Source organism: Narcine bancroftii, chromosome 7, assembly GCF_036971445.1.
Source record: "Narcine bancroftii isolate sNarBan1 chromosome 7, sNarBan1.hap1, whole genome shotgun sequence".
Classification (NCBI taxonomy): Eukaryota; Metazoa; Chordata; class Chondrichthyes; order Torpediniformes; family Narcinidae; genus Narcine; species Narcine bancroftii.
The window spans coordinates 179,479,643-179,503,250 of NC_091475.1; the positions used below are offsets into that span (position 1 = coordinate 179,479,643).

The following is a 23,608-nucleotide window of genomic DNA, read 5'->3' on the forward strand; positions in this document are numbered from 1 at the left end:
TTAATACACAGCTTTGTGATGCCCCTGTGTTGATGGTCAGTGAGGAGGAGTTGATGTTGCTGATCCACTCTGATTGAGGTCTGCCGATAAGGAAGTTGAGGATCCAGGTGCAGAGGGACCTGTCTTTTACCTGGGTCATGAGTTTTGCTGGTATAATAGTGTTGGACACCAAGCTGTAGTCAATGAACAACAGCCTGACATAGATCTTGGTGATCTAACACAGAGAGGAGGCTCAGTGAGGTGGCATTTGTCATTGTTCTGTTCTAATGGTAGGAGAACTGAAGGGGTCCATGTTCTTCCTGAGACAGGAGTTGGTTTGTTCCGTAGCCAACTTCTCAAAGCACTTCATCACAGAAGATGTCAATGCCACCAGCTGATGGTCAATGAGGCTTTACTCTTCTTGATATCGGAAAGACGAATGCCCTTTTGTAGCAGATGGGGACCTCTGACCGCTGTTAACGAAAGGTTGAGAATGTCCTCAGAAGCTCTAGCCTATTGGTTTGTACAGGTTTAAGGATCTAGCCAGGTACACCATATGAGCTGGATGCTTTCTGAGGATTCACTCTCCCAAGACTAGGACCATAGTTACTGGTTACGGGTAACCAGGGTTCTTAATGTTTTCTCTTTCAAATACTCATGATGTACATATTCTTATACATACTGTCATCTCTGAATCAATGATTGTGTTAACTTTCAGGGTCAGTCACAATTTCTCTTATTATTTGTGTTACTTGTACCCATATTATTTCCACCTCATTTTTGAAGCTTTTTTTAAAATCTATTCAATACTCGGTGAGATGCATTTATGAACACTGTTCTTTCCATTCTTTTTTTTTCCAACAATTAAATCCGTTCAATGAACCTTAACTTATGTTTTATTATTTATGGACATTGCAGAATTTTCCAGGGATTATCCTCAGACAGTTTGTTTATTTGACAAGCACCATAAGCTTTTTGTAAGGTGCACATAGTGTCTTAAAAGTAAGTGAACTACATTTGAAGATGCCAAAGAAATACATATGATCCAGTCAGCTGGACACAAAGAAATGATCCATGTGAACATTTTTACAAAACACCTGATAAGACTTTACTCAGCACTCGTGTAAACACTTCAGGAAACTATGAGGCATCAAATAGTCAGAAAAGCACTTTGAAGTCTGGTAGTTAGCAGTTGATAGTTGGGGATTCTGCATAAAAATTAATGATTTGGAAAGCACAGGGTATTGGTAGCAGGAGGACACTTTTAGCTCAGGAAACAAATCAGTGGGAAAAAAAGTTTAAATCAGCTTCCTGTGTAACATAAGGGTTGGTAAACATTGACCTGAAATTTAAACAGAGAAATAAATATCATCATTCATTGTAGGGAGACATTGGACAGCAACTTCTGGAATATACACACAAGACTAGAACACTTAACCATATAACCATTTACGGAGTGGAAACAGGCCATGTTGGTCTTTCGAGTCTGCACCGGTTCACTGATTTTGTGCGTGATAAGTATAGTTGGGAAGGGCTTGCATATTAGGAGGAGAACAAGGCCATTCAGCCCATCAAGTCTGCTTTGCAATTCAAATCATGGCTGATGTATTTTTATCCCCATTCTCTTGCCACCTTCTCATAACCTTTGACATTCTTGCTTATTAAGAACCTCTCTGCTTTAAATATAGCCAATAACAGCCTCTACAGCTGTTGGTGGTAATGAATGCCAGAGATGCACCATCCTCTGGATAAAGATATTCCTCCTAATCTCTGTTCCAAATCCCTTTAACAAATCCCACCTGATCTGTATGTATTAATTTTGGTAGATATTACTCCAATCTATTAGCTAGTGCCTTCACCAATATGATAATCAGCAGTCGGGAGTGATACAAGTCTATATGAAGTTTTTAAGTTGAGAAATATTCGAGGAGACCTTGGGTCCCTTTTTCCAGGTCCAGTACATCCATCATAATTGTCTGTAGAACTCAGGAGGAAACCCATCCTCCCCTGGAGACTTAGCTTGTAAAGTACCCAAAGTTTTCTCAATTTCATCTCTTATGAAAGGGGCATCTAAATCAAACCATTTTCTATCTTCTAATTTTGGAAGTTCAATATTTGTCAAAAATTCATCCATCTCATTTTCATCTCCTAATAATGCTGATTTGTATAGTTTCATATAATATACTCTGAAACTATTATTTGTCTTTTTTGATTATATGTTATAATATCAGCTTCTATTTTTATTGCATTTATCATCCTAGATAAATTCTCTGCCTTTACCTAACAAGATAGAACTTTGTGTGCCTATTCTCATAATTGATAACAGTTTTGTTTTATCTTTCTCCAAAACATACAACTCTGTAGCATATTCTCTCTTAAGAATTTTTGTGTAAGAAATAATTTGTCCTCTGAAGAAAGCTTTAAGCATATCCCATATTAAAAAGCTATTATCAGTAATTAGTTTCACAAAATAATTCTATCTGTTTCTTAATAAACTCACAAAGTTATTCCTTTTCAACAGTGTGGCATCAAGAAGCCATCTATACGCATTTCCTTGCTTGTCCATTATCGCGATAGATAAAGTTAATGGCGAATGATCTGATAAAAGTATTGCTAAATATTCCATTTTTACCACTCTATTTTTTAACTGGGCAGACATTTTAAAACAAATCTATCCTTGTATGTGAATCGTGTATCCTTGAGTGGAATGAATAGTCTCTTTCTGCAGGATAAAGCCTCCATATATCAATCAAATTTAACTCCTTCATAAATGATAGTGTTTTTGCAGCTTTTGCCCTTGTTACCATTCTCACTGATTTATCCAATATTGGATCAAAACAGAAATTAAAATCTCCTCCAGCCAGTATATTTTGTCTTTTCTCTGCTGTTTTTGAAAAGATATCCTTCAAAAAGGCTTCATCATCATAGTTTGTTGCATAAATGTTCAAAAACATCCATGATTCTGCAAATATTTTACCATGTGTCATGGCAAATCTTCTGATTTGGTTAGTTAATCTCTCTTCTATTATTAGTAATATATTTTTATTAATTAAAATCACTACTTCTCTTCCCTTTGAACCATATGAAGACAGTATTACTTGTCATGTTCCAATATGGTAAGATTTGTTTCTTGTAGGAAGACTACATCTGCCTTTAATTTTTTAGGGTTGGAAAACCTTCTTCCTTTTTACCATTCTGTTTATGCCATTAACATTAAGACTCCGAATCATGGGTCCTCTACCGGCACCACCTACGGCTCCTAGAACGCTTCCACCAGCGTTGTCTCCGCTCCATCCTCAACATCCATTGGAGCGCTCACACCCCTAACGTCGAGGTACTCGAGATGGCAGAGGTCGACAGCATCGAGTCCACGCTGCTGAAGATCCAGCTGCGCTGGATGGGTCACGTCTCCAGAATGGAGGACCATCGCCTTCCCAAGATCGTATTATATGGCGAGCTCTCCACTGGCCACCGTGACAGAGGTGCACCAAAGAAAAGGTACAAGGACTGCCTAAAGAAATCTCTTGGTGCCTGCCACATTGACCACCGCCAGTGGGCTGATAACGCCTCAAACCGTGCATCTTGGCGCCTCACAGTTTGGCGGGCAGCAGCCTCCTTTGAAGAAGACCGCAGAGCCCACCTCACTGACAAAAGGCAAAGGAGGAAAAACCCAACACCCAACCCCAACCAACCAATTTTCCCTTGCAACCGCTCAATCGTGTCTGCCTGTCCCGCATCGGACTGGTCAGCCACAAACGAGCCTGCAGCTGACGTGGACTTTTTACCCCCTCCATAAATCTTCGTCCGCGAAGCCAAGCCAAAGAAGAAGAATAAATGTTAACGTTCTATCCATACTGATTTTTAAATAAATATTGTTTGACAATAAAACCTTTTTGATCATCTTCCAATGGTGACGTAAACAAGGAACCCTAAAAGGCCTAAAAAAAAAACCCACAGAATCTTTCGAGGAAGAAGAACCCCTCCCTTTATCAACATCTTTTATAGATGATCCTCTCCCAGCGCCATTCTCCCCTTTCGACTGGAGTCTCCACCCTGCTATTACTTTTTTCAAGTTTTCCCTCTTTCCTGAGCTCTCAGTGATCATTTCAATAAAATTTCATTTTCAACAATAAATACAAGATGGTTTAAAAATACAACTTTTACTTAGTCCCATTGTAAAGATTCTTCACTGTCTTCTTTGGTAACCTTTATCTTTTCATAATCTACACAAGAAGTCTTCCACTTCATTCTTACTTTGAAAAATCGCTGATTGCCTTCCACTATTTTGACCCTCAGAGTCACGGGGTACATCATCGAGTATTTCAGGTTTTTACAACACAATTCTTTTTGTCTTTTTACATCATCGAACTCCTTTCCTTAATCAAAGTAGGACAAAAATCTTGAAAAAAATTAGCACTTTTTCATGGTAAATCTCAGGCAGGCATTATTTTGCCTAAGAGTATTCATATGATGCTCCCAGAATAGTCTCCCCTTCCTGTTCATTCAAAAGTCTTACCAGGACCAGTTGTGGTTGCTGATCGCTGGTTCTTCTGGGTCCGAGGCTCCGGTGACCCTATACAACATGTACCTTTTCTCTGAAATTGTCTTCCCCCAGCACTCATGGGATCCATGTTTCAAAGAAGTTCACCAGATCACTCCCCTCTATCCCTTCTTTCAGTCCAATAATTCAAACACTATTTCATCTGCTAAAATTCTCCATGTGGTCGATCTTGTCTATCCGACTCCCATTTCTTTGCATCTTTTTCCATAGCTTTTAGCGTATTTACTTGCATATTTACCAAGTCTATTTCTACTTGGTCATTCTTTGCATTAAATCTTCAACAATTTCTTTAATTTCAGTCATCCTCTCAGTCATATCTCTCATTACAGTTTCGATGCCTGCAAATCGCTTACTCAAATTTTCCATTTTTTCCAAGGATAATATTTAGTTCTTGTTCTGACTCTGTGCTCCAATTGAGGTCTCACTAGTGTCTTATGAAGCCTGAACATCACATCCCTGCTCTATGTTCTATTCCTCTAGATATGAATGGCAACATTGCATTCACCATCTTTTATTGGATTGCATGTTCCTGTACTTCATCCAATTTTCTCTCCAGTGTTAAGTGAATTTGTGGGATTCTTGAGACAAAATAAGTTATTCCAATGTGGGGAACTCTAAAGCTTCAAATCCTCTGTGAAGTAAAACCATTTCCCAAGTACATTTTCTGCCTCTTAAGTGTGTTTTGCTTCCAGTACCGTAGTAATACTGTATATTGAGAAATGGCTAAATGATAATATTGTAAATGTACCCTGAGGAAAGAATTTTACATTAAATTTGAGAGTGATGTAGTTCCAAGATATAGGTTTAAACTATAAGGATGCCGGGCATGTTGGATATGGTAGATGTGGAAACCACATTTAAGATGACAAGAGACAGGTCTGAATGTGATTTGCAAGAAATACTGTATACTTTTTTTTAAGGTACAAAAACACAATAGGAATCATAATAAAACCTTACATTTATTTTAACATACAGCATGGTAACAGACCCTTCTGGGCCACTAGCCTCAGCCACCCAATTACCCCAATTAACTACAATCCTCATACATTTTGAACAGTGGGAGGAAACAAGAGGAAATCCACGCAGACACAGGAAGAATTAATAAACTCCTTAAAATCAGCACCAGATTCGAACCTGGGTCACTGGTGCTGTAATAGCATTGCGTTAGCTGCTACGTTAACCATGCCTTTGAAATTCATGGACACAAGAACAATTAAGGAAAAGGCTATTAATACTGGCAGGGAATAAAACCCTATGCCTGAGGATGGATAGTATTTTAAATTTTAACAAAGGTTGGTCAAGGATTTGATTTCAAAAAGGGAAAAATAGAGAACAAAACTAAACCAGCAAGAGGCATTAAAAAAAACTGTAAGTGCATCTGTCCATTTGCAAAACTATATGTTAGTCTCCTGCTCAGAAATCTTTAATGTGGAATAAGGAAATGGCTGATGAATTAAATAAATACTTTCTCTCTCTTCTTGGAAGAAAATGGAAATGGCTTCCCATGAAAATCAGGATGCAAAAAAAAAGCACACGGAGAAGTAAATGAGCCAGTCAAGGCCAAGATCTGATGATTTAGATCCCAGAGATGGCTATTGAGATTTGTGGATCATCAAGGTGTTGTATTCCAAATTTCTGCAATAGGTTGTAAAGTGATCCCACTCTTTAATGAAGGACAGAAAAGGAGTAAGGGAAACATTTGCAGTCGGGAAAATTTTGTAATCTGTGATGTGATAGCAAGACATTTTGAAAATGATAGATTGAGCAGAGTTAATGTGAACATATGCTCCATCTGCGTCCATACAGATGGAGTCTAAAAAGAAAGACTCGAGAGATCAGACCATCAAAAAGATGGTTGTGGGAGGATGAAGAAAGGTTACAGGACTGCCTCAATTCACTGGATTGGTCAGTGTTCAACAACTTGGCTGAGGATCTGAATGATTACACTGCAGTGAACTGGGATTCACTGGTAGGGTGTTGTGCTGATGGCTGGCCCCACCTCCTGGCTCTGGCCCCATCTGCTCACTTATAACCCTGGTTTCCCGCCTAAACCCAGAACCTTTCTGAAGACCACTGTGAGACCCTACCCTTCGTTATAAGCTAATAAAAGCGTCTGTTCTCCCTCCGGTCATGAGAACTTTTATTCACACTACATACACCAGGGCCATTACAGACTTCATCAAAGTTGTTGATGACTGTGTCCCAGAAGCCCTGGATCAATAATGAAATCTAGAACCTACTGACTGCCAAATCACGACATTTACCAGTAAGTTCGGAGATTGAGAAAACTACACAAGGACCAGATACAACCAATGAAAAGCCATCTCCTGGATGAAGTGAAGATTCCGGATGAAAAATTAAAACAATGAAGGATACCCGATGGTTGTGGAAAGGCCTAAATAAAATAATCTGCGACAAAACCAAATCCAGTGCAGAAGAAAACAGCAAATCTTCACTCCCAGATTAACTCGATGCCTTCCACACCCAAATTGACCACCAGGAAAAGGAACAGCCATTGTGCAACCCAATGTCCCCTGATGAGCCTCTACTGTCAGTATCCAAGGATGGTGAGTGGGCTGCCTTCAGTTTAAACCCACTGGAGCAGCACTAGCAAACCTTCCCGCAAGGATATTGGTCCCCCTCAAACTCAGATGCAAATTGTCCTGTCTGAACAGGCCCCATCTTCCCTGGAAGAGAGCCTAATGATCCAGAAACCTGATGCCCTCCCTCCTGCACCATGTCTTCAGCCATGAGTTAAGCTGCATTATCCTCCTATTTCTTACCTCACTAGCACGCTGCATGGGTAGCAATCCTAAGATCACTACCCTGGAGGCCCAGTCTTTCAACCTAGCACCTAACTCCCTGAACTCTCCTTGCAGGACCTCTTGACCCTTCCTATCCACATCATTGGTCTCTGCATGTGTATTGACAGTTACTTAATATGTGGAAAACAAAGAATGGGAATATATCAATTCTCCTTGTGTTGGAAGGCTGTAACTAACAATGTGCTTGACTCCCAGCTATTCACAGTTAATATTAAAAATTTGGCTGAGAGATCAAAGCAACATTTCTCAGTAATTCTATTGATGTGAAATAAAATGGAATTGTGATGAAGGTACAAAGAGACTTCAGAAAGATGTTGACAAGCCTTTTGTATCCTCCTGTCAGATGCTGTATATTGTGCAAAAGTGTGAGTTAAAAAGAACAGGATACCTTTTATTTTTAAAATGGTGACAGATTAGGAAATGAGTTACAATGGGACCTGAATAAACTTGTACACAAGTCACTGAAACCTAATATGCAGGTTATTAAGAAGGAAATTATGTGTTGATTTTTATCATGAGAAGATTTGAGTATGAAAGTAAGGTTGCCTTACTGCATTTATATAAGGCCTTAGTCTGAAACACAGTATTCTTGCCACATTGGGAATGCATTTAAAATTTCTGAGGAGATGAACCTTTCACCTACCTTTATAAAAACGCTGGCGGCAGATGCTGGAAGTGGACTTTGATCCTTCCGGGGGGTAGTCTCACAGGTGAAGTGAGTTGCACCTCCTCGCTCCATAAAGGCAATGCCGCTGAAGGTGGCTGCTTAGGGTCGGACTGATAATGCCATCAGCCGGTGACCCAGGAGCCACCACCAGGGCTCCCATAGTGATTGGTGCTGGGGTTAGGGCTCCCTCCTGCCATCTGGAAATGTCCTCATACTGTTCCCCCTCTGCCCCTCACTCCTTAACCAGCCAAGACCAAGGAAAAGGGGGGCAGTGAGCAGCCAGACAGAGTGGGAATGGACATGCAAGGTGAGTGGTAGTGGAGGGAGTCTGGCCTGAAGAGCGTGGAGGCCCTGCGGGGGCAAGGAGAGTCGGAGTCTGCCAAGCCTTTGGAGCCAGAGGGCGAAGATTCCCGGGTTCTGAGCCTCCACATCCCAGGAGGAAAGAGGACAGATTCTGAGGAACGGAGACAGAGAAGCAGAGCCGGGGAGTCTGATGGATGAAAGAATGGAGTGAAGAGCCATGCTCAGCATGCCGGAGGGGCAGCGCCGGGCAGAAGAGCTGGAAGAAGGATCAATGGCTGTCTTTGTTGTCCATAATCCCCCATGCAGCTGGAACTGCTCTATGAAACATAGAAACATAGAAGATAGGAGCAGGAGTAGGTCATTCGACCCTTCGAGCCTGCTCCGCCATTCAACGAGATCATGGTTGATCTTAAAGTTCAGTACCCCGTCCCTGCCTTCTCTCCGTAATACCCTTATACTGAAGAAATATATCTAATTCCCTTTTAAATATATTTAACGAACCTGCCTCTACTGCCCTCTATGGCAATGAATTCCACAGATTCACCACCCTCTGGGTAAAGAAATTCCTCCTCATCTCGGTCCTAAATGGTTTGCCTATTATCCTCAAACCATGGCCCCGGGTTCTGGATTTTCCCATCATTGGAAACATCCCATCTGCATTCATTCTGTACAGTCCTACCAGAATTTTATATGTCTCTATGAGATCCCCTCTCAATCTTCTAAACTCCAGCGAGTACAATCCCAATTTGCGCAATCTTTCCTCATAAGTCATTCCTGCCATTCCAGGTATCAGCCTGGTGAATCGCCTCTGCACTTCCTCCATTGCAAGAACATCCTTCCTTAGATAAGGTGACCAAAACTGCACACAATACTCCAGGTGTGGTCTCACCAAGGCCCTGTACAGCTGCAGTAAGGTATCCTTGTTCCTATACTCAAACCCTCTTGATATGAAGGCCAACATGCCATTTGCCTTTTTAACCGCCTGCTGTACCTGCATGCTCGCCTTCAGAGACTGGTGTACAAGTACCCCTAGGTCTCTCTGTACTTCCCCATCTCTTAATCTATTGCCATTCAAATAGTAATCTGCCCTCCGGTTTGTATTACCAAAGTGGATAACCTCACATTTATCCACATTGTAGTGCATTTGCCATGTATCTGCCCAGTCCCTCAATTTATCCAAATCACACTGGAGCTTCCTGACCCCCTCTTCTGTGCACACAACCCCTCCTAGCTTAGTGTCATCTGCAAATTTGGAGATATTACATTCAATCCCCTCATCCAGATCATTAATGTAAATTGTGAACAGCTGGGGTCCAAGTACAGATCCCTGTGGCACCCCACTGGTCACCGCCTGCCACTCAGAAAACGAGCCATTTATCCCAACTCTCTGTCTTCTACCTGCCAGCCAGTTCTCAATCCACATCAATACTTTGCCCCCAATCCCATGAGCCTTGATTTTGTAAGTCGAAGGCCTTTTGGAAGTCAATACTTTGCCCCCAATCCCATGCGCCTTGATTTTGTAAGTCGAAGGCCTTTTGGAAGTCCAGATACACCACATCCACTGGCTCTCCCCCATCTATTTTACCTGTCACCATCTCAAAGAATTCCAATAGATTTGTCAAGCACGATTTACCTTTTGTAAATCCATGCTGACTCTGTCCAATCCCTTCTCTGCTAGTCATATGCTCCGCTATTACATCCTTAATAATGGATTCCATCATTTTGCCCACTACTGATGTAAGGCTCACCGGCCTATAATTCCCCACTTTTTCTCTACCCCCCTTTTTAAATATTGGGGTAACATTTAGCTACCCTCCAATCCATGGGTACTGATCCTGAGTCTATCGAGTTCTGGAAAATAATTCTTAAAGCATCTGCTATCTGAATGGCCACTTCCTTAAGTACCCTAGGATGTAGATTATCAGGCCCTTGGGATTTATCTGCCTTCAATCCCATCAATTTCCCCAAGACCATGTCCTTAGAGATACTGATTTCTTTCAGTTCCTCCCTTGCATTAGTCTCTATGTTTCCCAACATCCTTGGGAGGTTATTTGTATCCTCTCTTGCAAAAACAGAACTAAAGTAAGAATTTAATTGCTCTGCCATTTCCTTATTCCCCATTATATATTCCCCTGATTCCGACTGCAAAGGACCTACTCTGGATTTCACCAATCTTTTCCTCTTGGCATATTTATAAAAGCTTTTGCAGTCGGTTTTTATATTTGCCGCAAGCTTACTTACGTAATTTATTTTTGCTCTCTTGATTAATCCCTTTGTCCTCCTTTGGTGCATCTTGAACTGCTCCCAGTCTTCGGTTGTGGTACTTTTTTTGGCCAATTGATATGCTCTCTCTTTGGACCTAATGCTGTCTCTAATTTCCCTTGTTATCCACGGTTGAGTCACCTTTTTTGGTTTATTTTTATGTCAAACCGGTATAAACGATTTTTGCAATTTCTCCATTAGATCTGTGAATGCTTTCCATTGTCTATCCACAGTCAACTCCCCCATAAACACCACCCAATCAATCTTACTCTACTCCCATCTCATACCATCATAATTCCCTTCATTTAAATTCAGGACCTTAGTCTCGGTTTTAATTTCATCACTCTCCATGTCGAGTGAGAATTCAATCATATTGTGATCGCTCCTACCCAAAGGGCCTCGTACAACAAGATTTTGATTATCCCCTTATCATTGCATAATACCCAATCTAAAATGGCCTGCTCCCGAGTTGATTCCTCGACATATTGATCTAGATAACCGTCCCATAAACATTCAAGGAATTCCTCTCCTGTTCCCTTATTGCACGCTTTTCTAATTTCTCTTTTAGTGCCTTCCCTCACCTCTACACTACTATTTGGAGGCCTATATACCACCCCCACTAACGTTTTCTGCCCCTTGCCATTCCTCAGTTCTACCCATATAGATTCCGCATCTTCCGAGTTGATATCCTTTCTGTCAATCGTGTTGGTCCCTTCTCTCACCATCAATACTACCCAACCCCCTTTTCTTTCTTGCCGATCCCAGAGTGGTTCCAGCTGCATGGGCTTTGGTACACACAATAATCACATCGACATGAAGTGATTAAACGGCTTTAATTACCAAAAACCTGAGCATTACTGATACACTGCTTGGCCAGGTTCCAGGTACAGGAGCAAGAGGGAGGTTCGGATTGGCCAGTCCATACATCTATGCCACTGCCTTTCACCACATGGAGGATTATGGGTAACGAAGATAGCCATTGCTTGGTGCATATGTTAGACTTCACGGAAACGGGTGGTGTTACTGCACCACTCTCCTCGCCTCCCTCAGCTTCAGAGGATGGCTCCCGGTGCCACTCTTTATAAAAGCAAAGCTGGATCAGCCTTGTAGGCCTTCTCCATAAAGTCTGCCTTCCCCCCGCCCCCCCCCCCCCACCCATGGAGCTGGCCTCAATGTGGCATCTATCCATAAAAGCACCTTGAGACTCAAAATAATAGGTAGATCACAAGACTGAAAGGAGAAGAAATGTCTTTTGCTTGTGATCTTGTGAAAGCTGCATGATGGTTTCAACACCCCCCCTCCACCCACCCATCGAAAAGACCCTGAAAAAAAAAGTGTGAGGAAAGAAGAAAGAAAGACAGAGTGGAAAAATAAGAAAGGTTTCTGGAAAGTGCCATTAACTCCATGGATTTCAATTAATTATTTAACTAGTCATCTTTGGAGAAGGTTAGCGTGGACTCAAGGACTGGGAAAAAACTCAACTAAAGATTTACACCTGAGATCTGTAAATATGGTCTCCATATTTGCAGAAATATGTCATACTTATTTCTTGCATTGTAAGTAATTTTCTCAAGGGAACACAGCTATACATTTCAGATTTCCAAGTAATACACTTTCTGGCCATTGCCAATGCAATTTTAACTTGATATTCAGATAATTTCAAGTTTGGTCTTATACCCATTATATTTCCCAGTAAAAACAATTCTGGGTTTTATGGAAATGGAATTCCAATAATCTGTTCTAAAAATATTTCTAAATCCACCCAAAAAGATCTCACTTTGGAACATGACCAAAGGGAAACACAAAGAAATTGACATTGGCAATGTATTTCTTACTTCAAATGAAGCCCCGAAATAAAGTCTAGACAGAGATGGGAATCAGATTTAAATGTAAGTATTGATGAACAAAACTGGTCTGATTTATGTAAGGACAGTAAATGTAATGTATAGATTAGCACAATACAATTTTTTGTATCAGTTATGTCTCCCACCACAAAAGTTAATTAAGTTAAAGTCAGACTTATCGAATAAATGTTTTAGATGTGGCAGGGAGATAGGAACTTTCTTACACTCAATTTCGTCGTCTTCCAAAGTGAGATCCTGCCCAATTACTGAATTAGATACTTGAAAATGTGCTCAGCACAGATGTGCTGCTGGTCTATTCCTTCAATTTGGGCAAGATTGACAACTATTCCAGCAGAGTGCCAAATGTCAGCTGGTGGAGCAGAGGTCCTGGATTGTGGGCCCATTGTACAATATTTTCTAAAGTCACTGAATGAGAAGTACAGTTTAGCATTCATTAATCCAGGTAAACTGTTTCTTGGGCTGGTGCCACACTATTTTGTGCCCTAGCCAAGGTCAACTTCTTGCACCCCACCCCCCCAAAAAATTGTCAATTTCAATTTTCAAAAACATGTTTTGTAGAAAAAATGAAAAACTTGAAATAGCTAAATTTACTTTAAATTGAAAGAAAGAATAAGGCAAAATTACTGACCTAGAAGATTTTCACAAACTTTGCAGTTATATTTAATATAGTATAAAATATGAGTGTAAAAAGTATTTTACATTAACAGTTAACAAAAAATAAAACAAGAGTGTATAAAATGCAAAAGACAGCACTAAACATCAAAGCTAATAAAGAAACAATTAATCTAAAACATAATAATGTATATTTTAGCAACACGAATTGAAACTACTTACAGGCCTGACTTCTCGAATTAATAGCATTTATGTGCTGTCAAAGCCAAGTTTCCTGAAATTTAATAAAGTAGTATGTTGTGTCATGAGTGAATGTGGGTGCTGCACGTGCTCAACATGGATATCTATTTATAAACAAATTACACAACAGAAATATGACCACAAAGAAGCTGATGGGAAAAGACGGATTCTATCAAGTATGCACAGCAAGCTTTGTGGTGGTCGTGAGAAGAGTGGGAAAAGATTTTGTATATTTTTATTTGGGTGTGTAGCCACCACAATATAATAAATCAAACATAAGTTGGTTTCAGATACCTGCATTTATTAATTTATATTTTATCTGTATTAATCTTTTATGAATCTTCTTTAAAATATTAATATTTTGTGCCAAAGGATTCCCCCCCTTAACTCTCTTTACAATATCAATATTCTTTACCAAGGCAAAGGGTCCCCCCCTTGCCTCTACCAGGGGGAATAGGCCCCTCAAAATCAAAGACCCATGCCACCTGGCCCTACCCCTTCTCCCTCCCCCACTCCCGCCTTCCTCCCCCATTCTCCCCCATCCTGTCCTACTACCCCCTCCCTCTTCCTCCCCTCCCTCCTCATTCCCCCTCCCCATGATCTCCTCCCCCTCCTTCCTCTCTTCTGGCCTACCTTCAAAGCCTGCCACACAGTACTCCACTCGTCATCAAATGAAGCATTGCAGCCACTGCTGATCTCACCAGAACTACATGCATGCGCCTAGCCACGCTAAACATTCCCCTGTCTGCAGGTCCATCATGCATGTATCTGCCAGTCATGGTACACAAATCCATCACGCATGTACTAGCCGGCGCCCGCACATGCGCAAAAGAAAAAGATGGTTGCGCCCAGCCAGCCAACAGACCTCAAAACGCCAACTAATAAAGTAAGTACACTTTTTCACATTTCACACAGGGCATCTGGCCATCCTGATTGTGCCCCTCTGAGGTCTGCACCCTAGTTGGCTGCCTAGTTCACCTCCTGGTAGCGCTGGTCCTGACCGTTTCATAACCCATGAATGACCCATTGGATTTTTAATATAGGGAAAACTATTCTTTAATTGAGATTTTATATTGCAGCTATTTCAGGAAATTACTGTATTCATACATTTTAAATTTTGAAGCTGAAGTTGTGCTTAATTCTGCATTAAATATTTATGTTCTAGAAATTAAGCTGCTGAATCAATATATTTGATGATTGTTACAATGGAACTTTTCCAAGTGAAACGTTTCACAGACTACATTAAATAATATTTCATATCTCAGAAGACCTTTACTGGAGCCAGCAATAAAGCAATCATAAAGAAGGCAAACCAGTGCCTCTAATTTCTGTGGTGTCAGAGGATATGTTGCACCTTCTGCAGGTGCACTGAGGACAGTATACTGATTGGTATCACTGGTTTGGCAATACAAGTGTCCAGCAATTCAGAAAGTAGCAAACCTAGTCAGGTCCTCCCATCCATTGCAGACATGTATGTGAGGTGCTACCACAAGAAGGCTGCTAACATCATAAAGGACCTTCTTCACCTTAGTCACATCCCCTTCTCATTGCTACCTTTGGGCAGAAGTTGCAGAAGCCTGAAAATCAGCACCTCTAGGTTCAAGGACAGTTTATTTCCAATAACTATTAGACTCTTGAACCTCTCCTTGGTACGCTAATCATGGATCGTCTAATTTATTAAAAGTTTTTTTTTGCATGAGGAACATTGTGAATATTTATTATTTATGCTATGCATTTGTTATCTTTTAATTTAATTCAATTAATTTCCTATTTTAGTTGTTTTCTTTATCAGTACAATTTAGCTGCAGCAAGTAAGAATTTTGGGTGTATGTACATTATACAATGTGTATGACCATTAATCTATTATCAATATGTACAGTGACCAGAAAATACATCCAGAAAAATCAACAACAGTAGTAAAGTGCATGAACAATTTTAACTCGATAAAATGCATTACTTTTAATGTTTAGTATCATAAATGGCTTTCTTTGAAATTTAACTTTTTAGAATGAAAGTTAGAGTATCTCTTGTGTTTGTTAATGCTTTACCTATGTATTAGTTAAGCACTTTATCAATAACCAACTTTAGAATTTTTATTGAATGCTATCTTTTTGAGTTATTGCAACATTTTAATGAGAAAATATTGGAATTTTGCAGGTTCCAACAGTGGAAGTGAAGAAAAGGTTAATCCCAAAGCAACAACCTCAGTAACTGATGTTTCCAATGGAAAGACTGGCTTGCAACCTCCAGGCAGGACACCAGCAAATCGATGGAATTTGTTCTCCGCACCTAAAACTTCCTCAGCAGGCAGTGAGTATCAGCAAAAAGCAGGCGTGGTTCATATGAAAAGTCTTCTATTATCTGCATCATTTATGCACTTAAATATTTCAGTCCTAAAAAATGAATCTAAGAGAATTTTGGCAGTCATCTCCATTGTAACAAAAGCATGTTTTTGAAAGGAATGTCTTTCTTCTTTGGCTTGGCTTCGTGGACGAAGATTTATGGAGGGGTAATGTCCACGTCAGCTGCAGGCTCGTTTGTGGCTGACAAGTCCGATGCGGGACAGGCAGACACGGTTGCAGCGGTTGCAAGGGAAAATTGGTTGGTTGGGGTTGGGTGTTGGGCGTTTCCTCCTTTGTCTTTTGACAGTGAGGTGGGCTCTGCGGTCTTCTTCAAAAGAGGTTGTTGCCCGCCGAACTGTGAGGCGTCAAGATGCACGGTTTGAGGCGATATCAGCCCACTGGCAATGGTCAATGTGGCAGGCACCAAGAGCTTTCTTTAGGCAGTCCTTGTACCTCTTTGTTGGTGCACCTCTGACATGATGGCCAGTGGAGAGCTCGCCATATAACACGATCTTGGGAAGGCGATGGTCCTCCATTCTGGAGACGTGACCTACCCAGCGCAGTTGGATCTTCAACAGCGTGGATTCAATGCTGTCGGCCTCTGCCATCTTGAGTACTTCGATGTTGGAGATGAAGTCGCTCCAATGAATGTGGAGGATGGAGTGGAGACAACGCTGGTGGAAGCATTCTAGGAGCCGTAGGTGATGCCGGTAAAGGACCCATGATTCGAAGCCGAACATGAGTGTGGGTATGACAACGGCTCTGTATACGCTAATCTTTGTGAGGTTTTTCAGTTGGTTGTTTTTCCAGACTCTTTTGTGTAGTCTTCCAAAGGCGCTATTTGCCTTGGTGAGTCTGTTGTCTATCTCTTTGTCGATCCTTGCATCCGATGAAATGATGCAGCCGAGATAGGTAAGCTGGTTGACCGTTTTGAGTTTTGTGTGCCCGATGGAGATTTGTGGGGGCTGGTAGTCATGGTGGGGAGCTGGCTGATGGAGGACCTCAGTTTTCTTCAGGCTGACTTCCAGGCCAAACATTTTGGCAGTTTCCGCAAAACAGGACGTCGGCGCTGAAGAGCTGGCTCTGAATGGGCAACTAAAGCGGCATCGTCTGCAAAGAGTAGTTCACGGACAAGTTGCTCTTGTGTCTTGGTGTGAGTTTGCAGGCACCTCAGATTGAAGAGACTGCCATCCGTGTGGTACAGGATGTAAACAGCGTCTTCATTGTTGAGGTCTTTCATGGCTTGTTTCAGCATCATGCTGAAAAAGATTCTCCTAAATAGAATAATACCTAGTGTCGCCGAAAATGTTCTCCCTGAATCAGTGCAGCTTTCGCGCAAACAGAGGAACTACTGACATGGTCTTTGCCCTCAGACAGCTCCAAGAAAAGTGCAGAGAACAAAACAAAGGACTCTACATCACCTTTGTTGACCTCACCAAAGCCTTTGACACCGTGAGCAGGAAAGGGCTTTGGCAAATACTAGAGCGCCTCGGATGCCCCCCCCAAGTTCTTCAACATGGTTATCCAACTGTATGAAAACCAACAAGGTCGGGTCAGATACAGCAATGAGCTCTCCGAACCCTTCTCCATTGACAACGGCGTGAAGCAAGGCTGCGTCCTCGCACAAACCCTCTTTTCAATCAAAAGGAATGTATTTAGAAAATATACAGCACTTAGTAATAAACAAATACGTTTCACAAAATTTTATTTTGTATACCCATGTTAAATTGATTTCATTTCAAGCTCATGATATCCATGCCTACCCCTGGTGTTTCTGAAAGAATACCTCTCTGCCAGTGGTATCCTCTTGATGGTACAAAGTCAAAGGGATAATTTTTCTATGTTTTTTTTAATTGTTGAAACATCATTGTCTGAGTGTTCTTCATCAGGTGCCATTGTGAAAAAGTGAATCCTAAAAATTGATGAGGATGGTATTAAAATCTTAAAACTTAAAGCTTCTTCTTGTACCCATCTTGTACTCATTCAATTGTAAAAACAAACCTTGTTTCTAAAATCAGTTGGCCTTCAAGAGAATCCAAAGTATGAAACACTAATTGCATACAATATTATTTCAACCTTTAGTAAATAAAATGTGATCAAATCAGGAAAAAACATTTTTTTAATGATAGTCATAAGTGATATTAACATTTCTGTTTGTAAAAATATACAGCGAGAATATCAATCTATGATCATTGTAAGTGTTCACAATAGCCCAGAATTCTTCCAGGGTCCTAATGACCAAACTACTGCATGTAGGAAATTGTGATTTAGTTTGCATATGCACATTTAATCTTTGGCAAGGCTTTGTCTCCACAAGCTTCCGCCATGTTTGAGGGAAGACATCAAGGGGAAGAAGATTGAAGTGGGAGGTGGAGGTGATTAGATAGGAGAAGAAATTAGAGGGTAAGGCATAAAATCACAGAGGCAACAATTGAAAGAGGCGAAGATAATTGGGGCAAGAGCATGAGGGCAGTGGGAGATCAGATTAATCAGGATGAAGCCCAGGGAGTTCTGGCAAGGTGTGCAGAGGTACTTGGAAAGAGATTAGTAATGAATAGAACACATGGAAGGGGCAGACAAAGATAGGTTTGGACAGAGGTCGATAAGGGGACAAAAGGAAATTGGAGGATAAGCAGAAGAAGACTGTGGCAAGGACGCGAGAATGCTAGAATGGAGGGAAGTAGAAGATTGAACTGGTGTCATAAGGTGATTCTGTATCTGTGGAGGAATGATAAGGAAGGAAATGTGAAGATATTGGGTGATGATTAAAAGAAAGAACTCACCTGAAGGAGGATTTCCCTGTATTCTTATGTATATTCTGGGCAGCTGCTCAGGTAGGGACGATAGCTTTTGAGGACTCATGAACAGACATTATCCCTTCTGTGGTTAGTGGACACACTATCCTTAAGAAACATTTGTGGTTAAAACAGTTGGCATTTTTCCTTTTTTTCTCCCCATTTAGAAAATCATCTTCCCATTTATTTTTTCTACCAAAGTGCATGACCGTACACGTTCCGACATTGCATTTAATTTGCCACCTTTGCCCATTCTTCCATCTAACCCCTTCTGCAGCCTCTTTGTTTCCTCAACACTACCTGCTCCACCACCAATCTTCATGTTATCTGAAAACTTGGCTACAAAGTCATTCATTCCATAATCTAAATCATTGAGTAGCTTTGGGACTGTTGCAGAATGAGAAGGAATGATAAACTCGGGGTCGAAGCAGTGTCGGGTCCAGGCTTGTGGTAAGCAAGTTTAAAAAAGGGAGTGGTTGATGTTGATAAATGCCAGGGGGTCGAAAGCGGATCAATAATGCTGGGGTGGGGGGGGGTGCGATTGAACTTTTGCAATGGAAAGCAGGGGCAGATCAATGGAAAATAGTGCCTGTAGCATATGTGGCCAACTTCTCGCGAGAGTGGGCCTTGGTGGCCGTCATGTTGAAGTTGGCTTCGACCTTTGAATAAGTTGAGAGCAAACATAAGGATGGACTGAGTGTAAAAAAATTATGTATGTGTTTGTTGTACCTTTGGTAGCACTGCCAAACCCCCCCCCACAACCCTGTCCAGCACCATCACCACCTCCCCCTCACCCCACCCCCCCCCTTCCCCCATCCAGTGCTGGGGGTCCATAAAGGATCAAGTATTCCATGAAGGGGTCAATGGTCTAAAAAGTTTGTGAACCCCTGATTTAAGTGTTTAACAGAATAGTGATTGGTGGACCTGAGTACTACAGATAACGGTCAGTGGCAAATAATGAGGGGAAGCTCCAGTGGAGTGGCCAGTGTGTGAGTGGCCCAGTGTTGGAGCGGGACATTGAGACTTTGTCTTGCAAGGCGCTGGCAAGCAGAGGCTGAGGATGAGCTTGTTTCCAGTAAGGCAAGGCCAGATATGATCTTTACATATTATCAAGGATAGGCAATGGAAATGGCAGCTAGAGCAGTAGAATAGTCGGAATGCAGGATGTGGGAAATCTGGGACAGCACATTTATCCCTGCAAGAGGTGCATCCAGCTGCTGCTCCTTGGAGACAGAGTTAAGAAACTGGAGCTGGATGGACTCTGGATCATTTGGGAGGCAGAAGTAGTGATAGGCAGGAGTTTCAGGGAGGCAGTCACCCACCAAAAGTCAGGAGGCAGGTAGTGGGGTGTCTTTGGAGAGGAAAAGCAGACTGTGCAGAGCACCCTTGTGGCTGTTGCCCACAACAATAAGTATTCGGTTTTGGATACTGTTGGGGGGGGAAATCTACCAGGGACAAGTTGTGATGGTCACGTCTCTGGCACTGAATCTGGCCCTTCGACCCAGAAGGGAAGGGGGAAGAAGAGGAGAGCTATGGTGATTGGGGATTCATTGGAGGCAAACAGATCGTTGGTTCTGTGAATGAGATCGAGGTATGTTGCCTTCCAGGTGCCAGGGTCAGGGACATCTCTGATTGAGTCCAAGGCATTCTCAGGTGGGATAGAGAGAAACCAGATGTCATGGTCCATATGGGGGTCCAATGACATAGATAGGAATAGGGATGAGGTCCTGAGGAGGGAACACAAAAAGTTAGGAAAGAAGTTAAAAAGCAGGACCTCAAGGGTGGTTATCTCAGGATTGCTGCCTGTGCCACACACCAGTGAGGGTAGGAATATGAGATTGTGGCAGATCAATGTGTGGCTGAACAATTGGTGCAGGGGGCAGGTGTATCGTAGTGGGCACATTTGCTAGAGCTGTTGGGGAAGGTTTCAACTAATTTGATAGGGGGACGGAAACCAGAATGTGAGTGCAGAGAAAAGGACACGAGGTCAGAAGCATGATGCTATGTGTTCCTAGTTGCTGAGGAATGACAGGCAGGGGAGGAATAAAAAAATGTAGTCATTTGGAGGGTTTGAAATATGTCTATTTCAACACTAGGAGTATTAGGAATAAAGGAATGAACAGAGCATGGAAGTACGATGTTGTGGTCATTACAGAGACTTTGCTGGTGGAAGGGCAGGATTAGCTAATGCAGATACGAGGTTTTAGGTGTTTTAAAAGGAATAGGATGAGAGGTAAGAGAAGCAGGGGAGTAGCATTGCTGGTCAGGGATAGTGTCATGGCTACAGAAAGGGAGGACACTGCAGAGGGAGTTTCCACTGAAGTTGGTGGAGTTGGAGTAGGTGGAAGTCAGAAATAGGAAGGGAGTAATCACTGTGCTAGGTGTAGTCTGTAGGCCCCTAAATAGCCCTCTGGACACCAAGGAGCAGATAAGAAGGCAAATTTTGCAATAGTGCAAACATTATAGGGTTGTTGTTATGGGATATTTCAACTTCCCTAATATTGACTGCAAGAGGGATAGAAGGGGCTGAATTTGTCAGGTGTGTCCATGAAGGATTCTTGACACCACTTGTGGACCAGCCGACAAGAGGAGACATCATACTGGGTAATGAACCTGGTCAGGTGGTGGACCTCTTGGTGGGGATCATTTCAGTGAGAGTGACCTCAACTCTAGCAGAGCTATGGACAAGTATAAAGGCAGACAAAATTATGACGGGTTGAGGCAGGAATTAGCAAGAGTAAATTGGAAACAAATGTTCATGGGGAAAAGCACAGAACTAATGTGGAAGAAATTTAGGGAGGACGTGCTGGGTTAAGGATAGGTTTGTCCCACTGGGACAGGAAAAAGGTGATAGGAAAAAGGAACTGTGGTTGACAAAACAGGTGAGGCAGCTTGTTAAGAGGAAGAAGGAAGCATACATTAGATATATGAAACAGGAAACAGGAAGGGCTCATGAGAAGTATATTGTAGCCAGGAAGGAATTTAAGAAAGGACTTAGGAGAGCGCAAAGGGGGCATGAGTATGCCTTGGCATGTAGGATTAAGGAGATCCCCAAGGCATTCTATGCATATGTGAAGAACAGTAGGATGATGAGTATGAAGTTGGGGCCACTAAAGGAAAAAGGAGGCAACGTGCCTGGAGGCAGAGGAAGTTGGGGGGGTCCTAAATGAATACTTTGCTTCATAAGGGAAAAGGACCTTGATCTGGGTGGTCGGAATAGAACAGGCTTGTCTGCTGGAGAATGTTGAGATTGAGGAAGAAGTGTTGGATCTTCTTAAAAAGTAAAGATTGATAAGTCCCCGGGGTCAGATGCAATATACCCAGGTTATTGTGCGAAGGGAGAGAAAAGATGGCTGGGGCATTGGCTGTGATCTCTGAGTCCACCTTGGCCACAGTGGATGTGCTGAAGGATTGGAGAATTGCAAATATGGTCCCCTTATTTAAAAAAGGTAATGGGGGAATCCTGGGAATTATAGATTGGTGAATCTTATGTCAGTGGTGTACAAACTATTGGAAAGGAGTTTTAAGGACAGGATCTATTTGGAGAAATGCAGTCTACTCAAGAATAATCAGCATCGCTTTATAAGGAAAGGTTGTGCCTCATGAGCCTAATTGTGTTTTTTGAGGAGGTAACTAAAGAAATTGATGAGGGTAGGGTGGTAGATGTGGTCTACTTGGATTTTAGTAAGGTATTGGACAAGGTCCCCCATGAAAGACTCATTCAGAAAGTCATGAGGCATGGGATCTATGGAACCTTGGCTGTGTGGATAAAAGATTGCCTTGAATGTAGAAAGCAGAGAATAGTAGTGAATGGAAAGTATTTTGCCTGGAGGCAGTAACTAGTGCAGTTCTGCAGGGATCTGTTTTGGGTCCCCTGCTCTTTGTGATTTTTATAAATGGCCTAGATGAAGAAGCACAAGGAATGGGTCAGTAAATTTGCATATGATACGAAGCTTGGAGGAGTTGTGGCTAGCGCTGAAGGTTGTCGTAGGTTACAAAAGGATAAAGACAGATGCAGTTGGGCGGAAAAGTGGCAGATAGAGTTTAATCCAGATAAGTGTGGTGATGCATTTTCAAAGGTAAAACTAGAAGATTGACTACAGGGTGAATGGACCAATACTTTAATAGTGTGGAGGAACAGAGGGACCTTGAAGTCTAAATTGATACATCTCTCAACAATCCCACGCAGGTTGATAGGATAGTTAAAAAGGCCTAAGGGATGTTGGGCTTCACTAATAGGCAGATTGAGTTCAAGATGTCATGTTGCAACTCTACAAATCTCTGGTGAGACTATGCTTAGAAAATTGTGTTCAGTTCTGGTCACCTCATTACAAGAAGGATGTGGAAGCTATGAGAAGGATGCAAAGGAGATTTACGAGGATGTTGCCTGAATTGGAAAATAAATCTTATGAGGTAAGGTTAACAGAGCTGGGACTTTTTGGTGTGAAGAAGAATCAGAGGAAACTTAATAGAGGTATACAAGATTCTGAGAGGCATAGATAAGACAATCAGTACCTTTTCACCAGGGCAGGAATAGCAAAAACCAGAAGAAATTTGTACAAAGTGAAGGGAGAAAGATTAGGGGAGACATCAGGGGTATGTTTTTTTTACACAGAGGGTTGTGGGTACCTGGAATGCCCTGCCAGGGATGGTGGTGGAGGATGATACATTAGAGGCATTTAAGAGACTCTTAGTCAGGCGCATGGATGAAAGAAATACAGAAGGTTACGAGGTTGAAAGGGTTTAGTGCTTTTTCATTTTTTTGTAAGAATAAATAAGTTTGCACAACATTGAGGGCCAAAGGGCCTGTACTGTGCTTCAACGTTCTATACCTTATTCATATGCAACATTTTTAAAAAAGGCAGCCCAAGAGTGACACCTGTTGAACACCACTAGCAGCTGTCAGCCAATCAGAATATGATCACTGCGTTTCAACTCTCTGCTTCCTACCAATTAGCCAGTGCTCTACCCATGCTAGTCTGTTTCTTGTTAACACCACGAGCTCTTATCTTGTCTCACGTGTGGCACCTTGTCAAAGGCCTTCTGAAAATCCAAATACACAACATCCACTGCAATTCCTTTATCTCGCCTGCTTGACTCTTCTTCACACCAATGTGCTGCACTGTAGAATTTTCAAATTATAATTCCAACTCCTCA

The 23,608-nt window shown here is 41.8% G+C and overlaps 1 protein-coding gene across 4 annotated transcripts in view; it reads left to right on the forward strand.

Annotated features, from left to right (window-relative positions):
- Positions 1–23,608, forward strand: part of LOC138739455 (microtubule-associated tumor suppressor candidate 2-like) — a 382,132-nt gene that overhangs the window by 231,406 nt on the left and 127,118 nt on the right. For all 4 annotated transcript variants that reach the window (XM_069891535.1, XM_069891537.1, XM_069891536.1 and 1 more), the window contains one exon: positions 15,472–15,624. In XM_069891535.1, the coding sequence (XP_069747636.1) occupies positions 15,472–15,624 (153 nt within the window). The remainder of the gene's footprint in view (positions 1–15,471; positions 15,625–23,608) is intronic.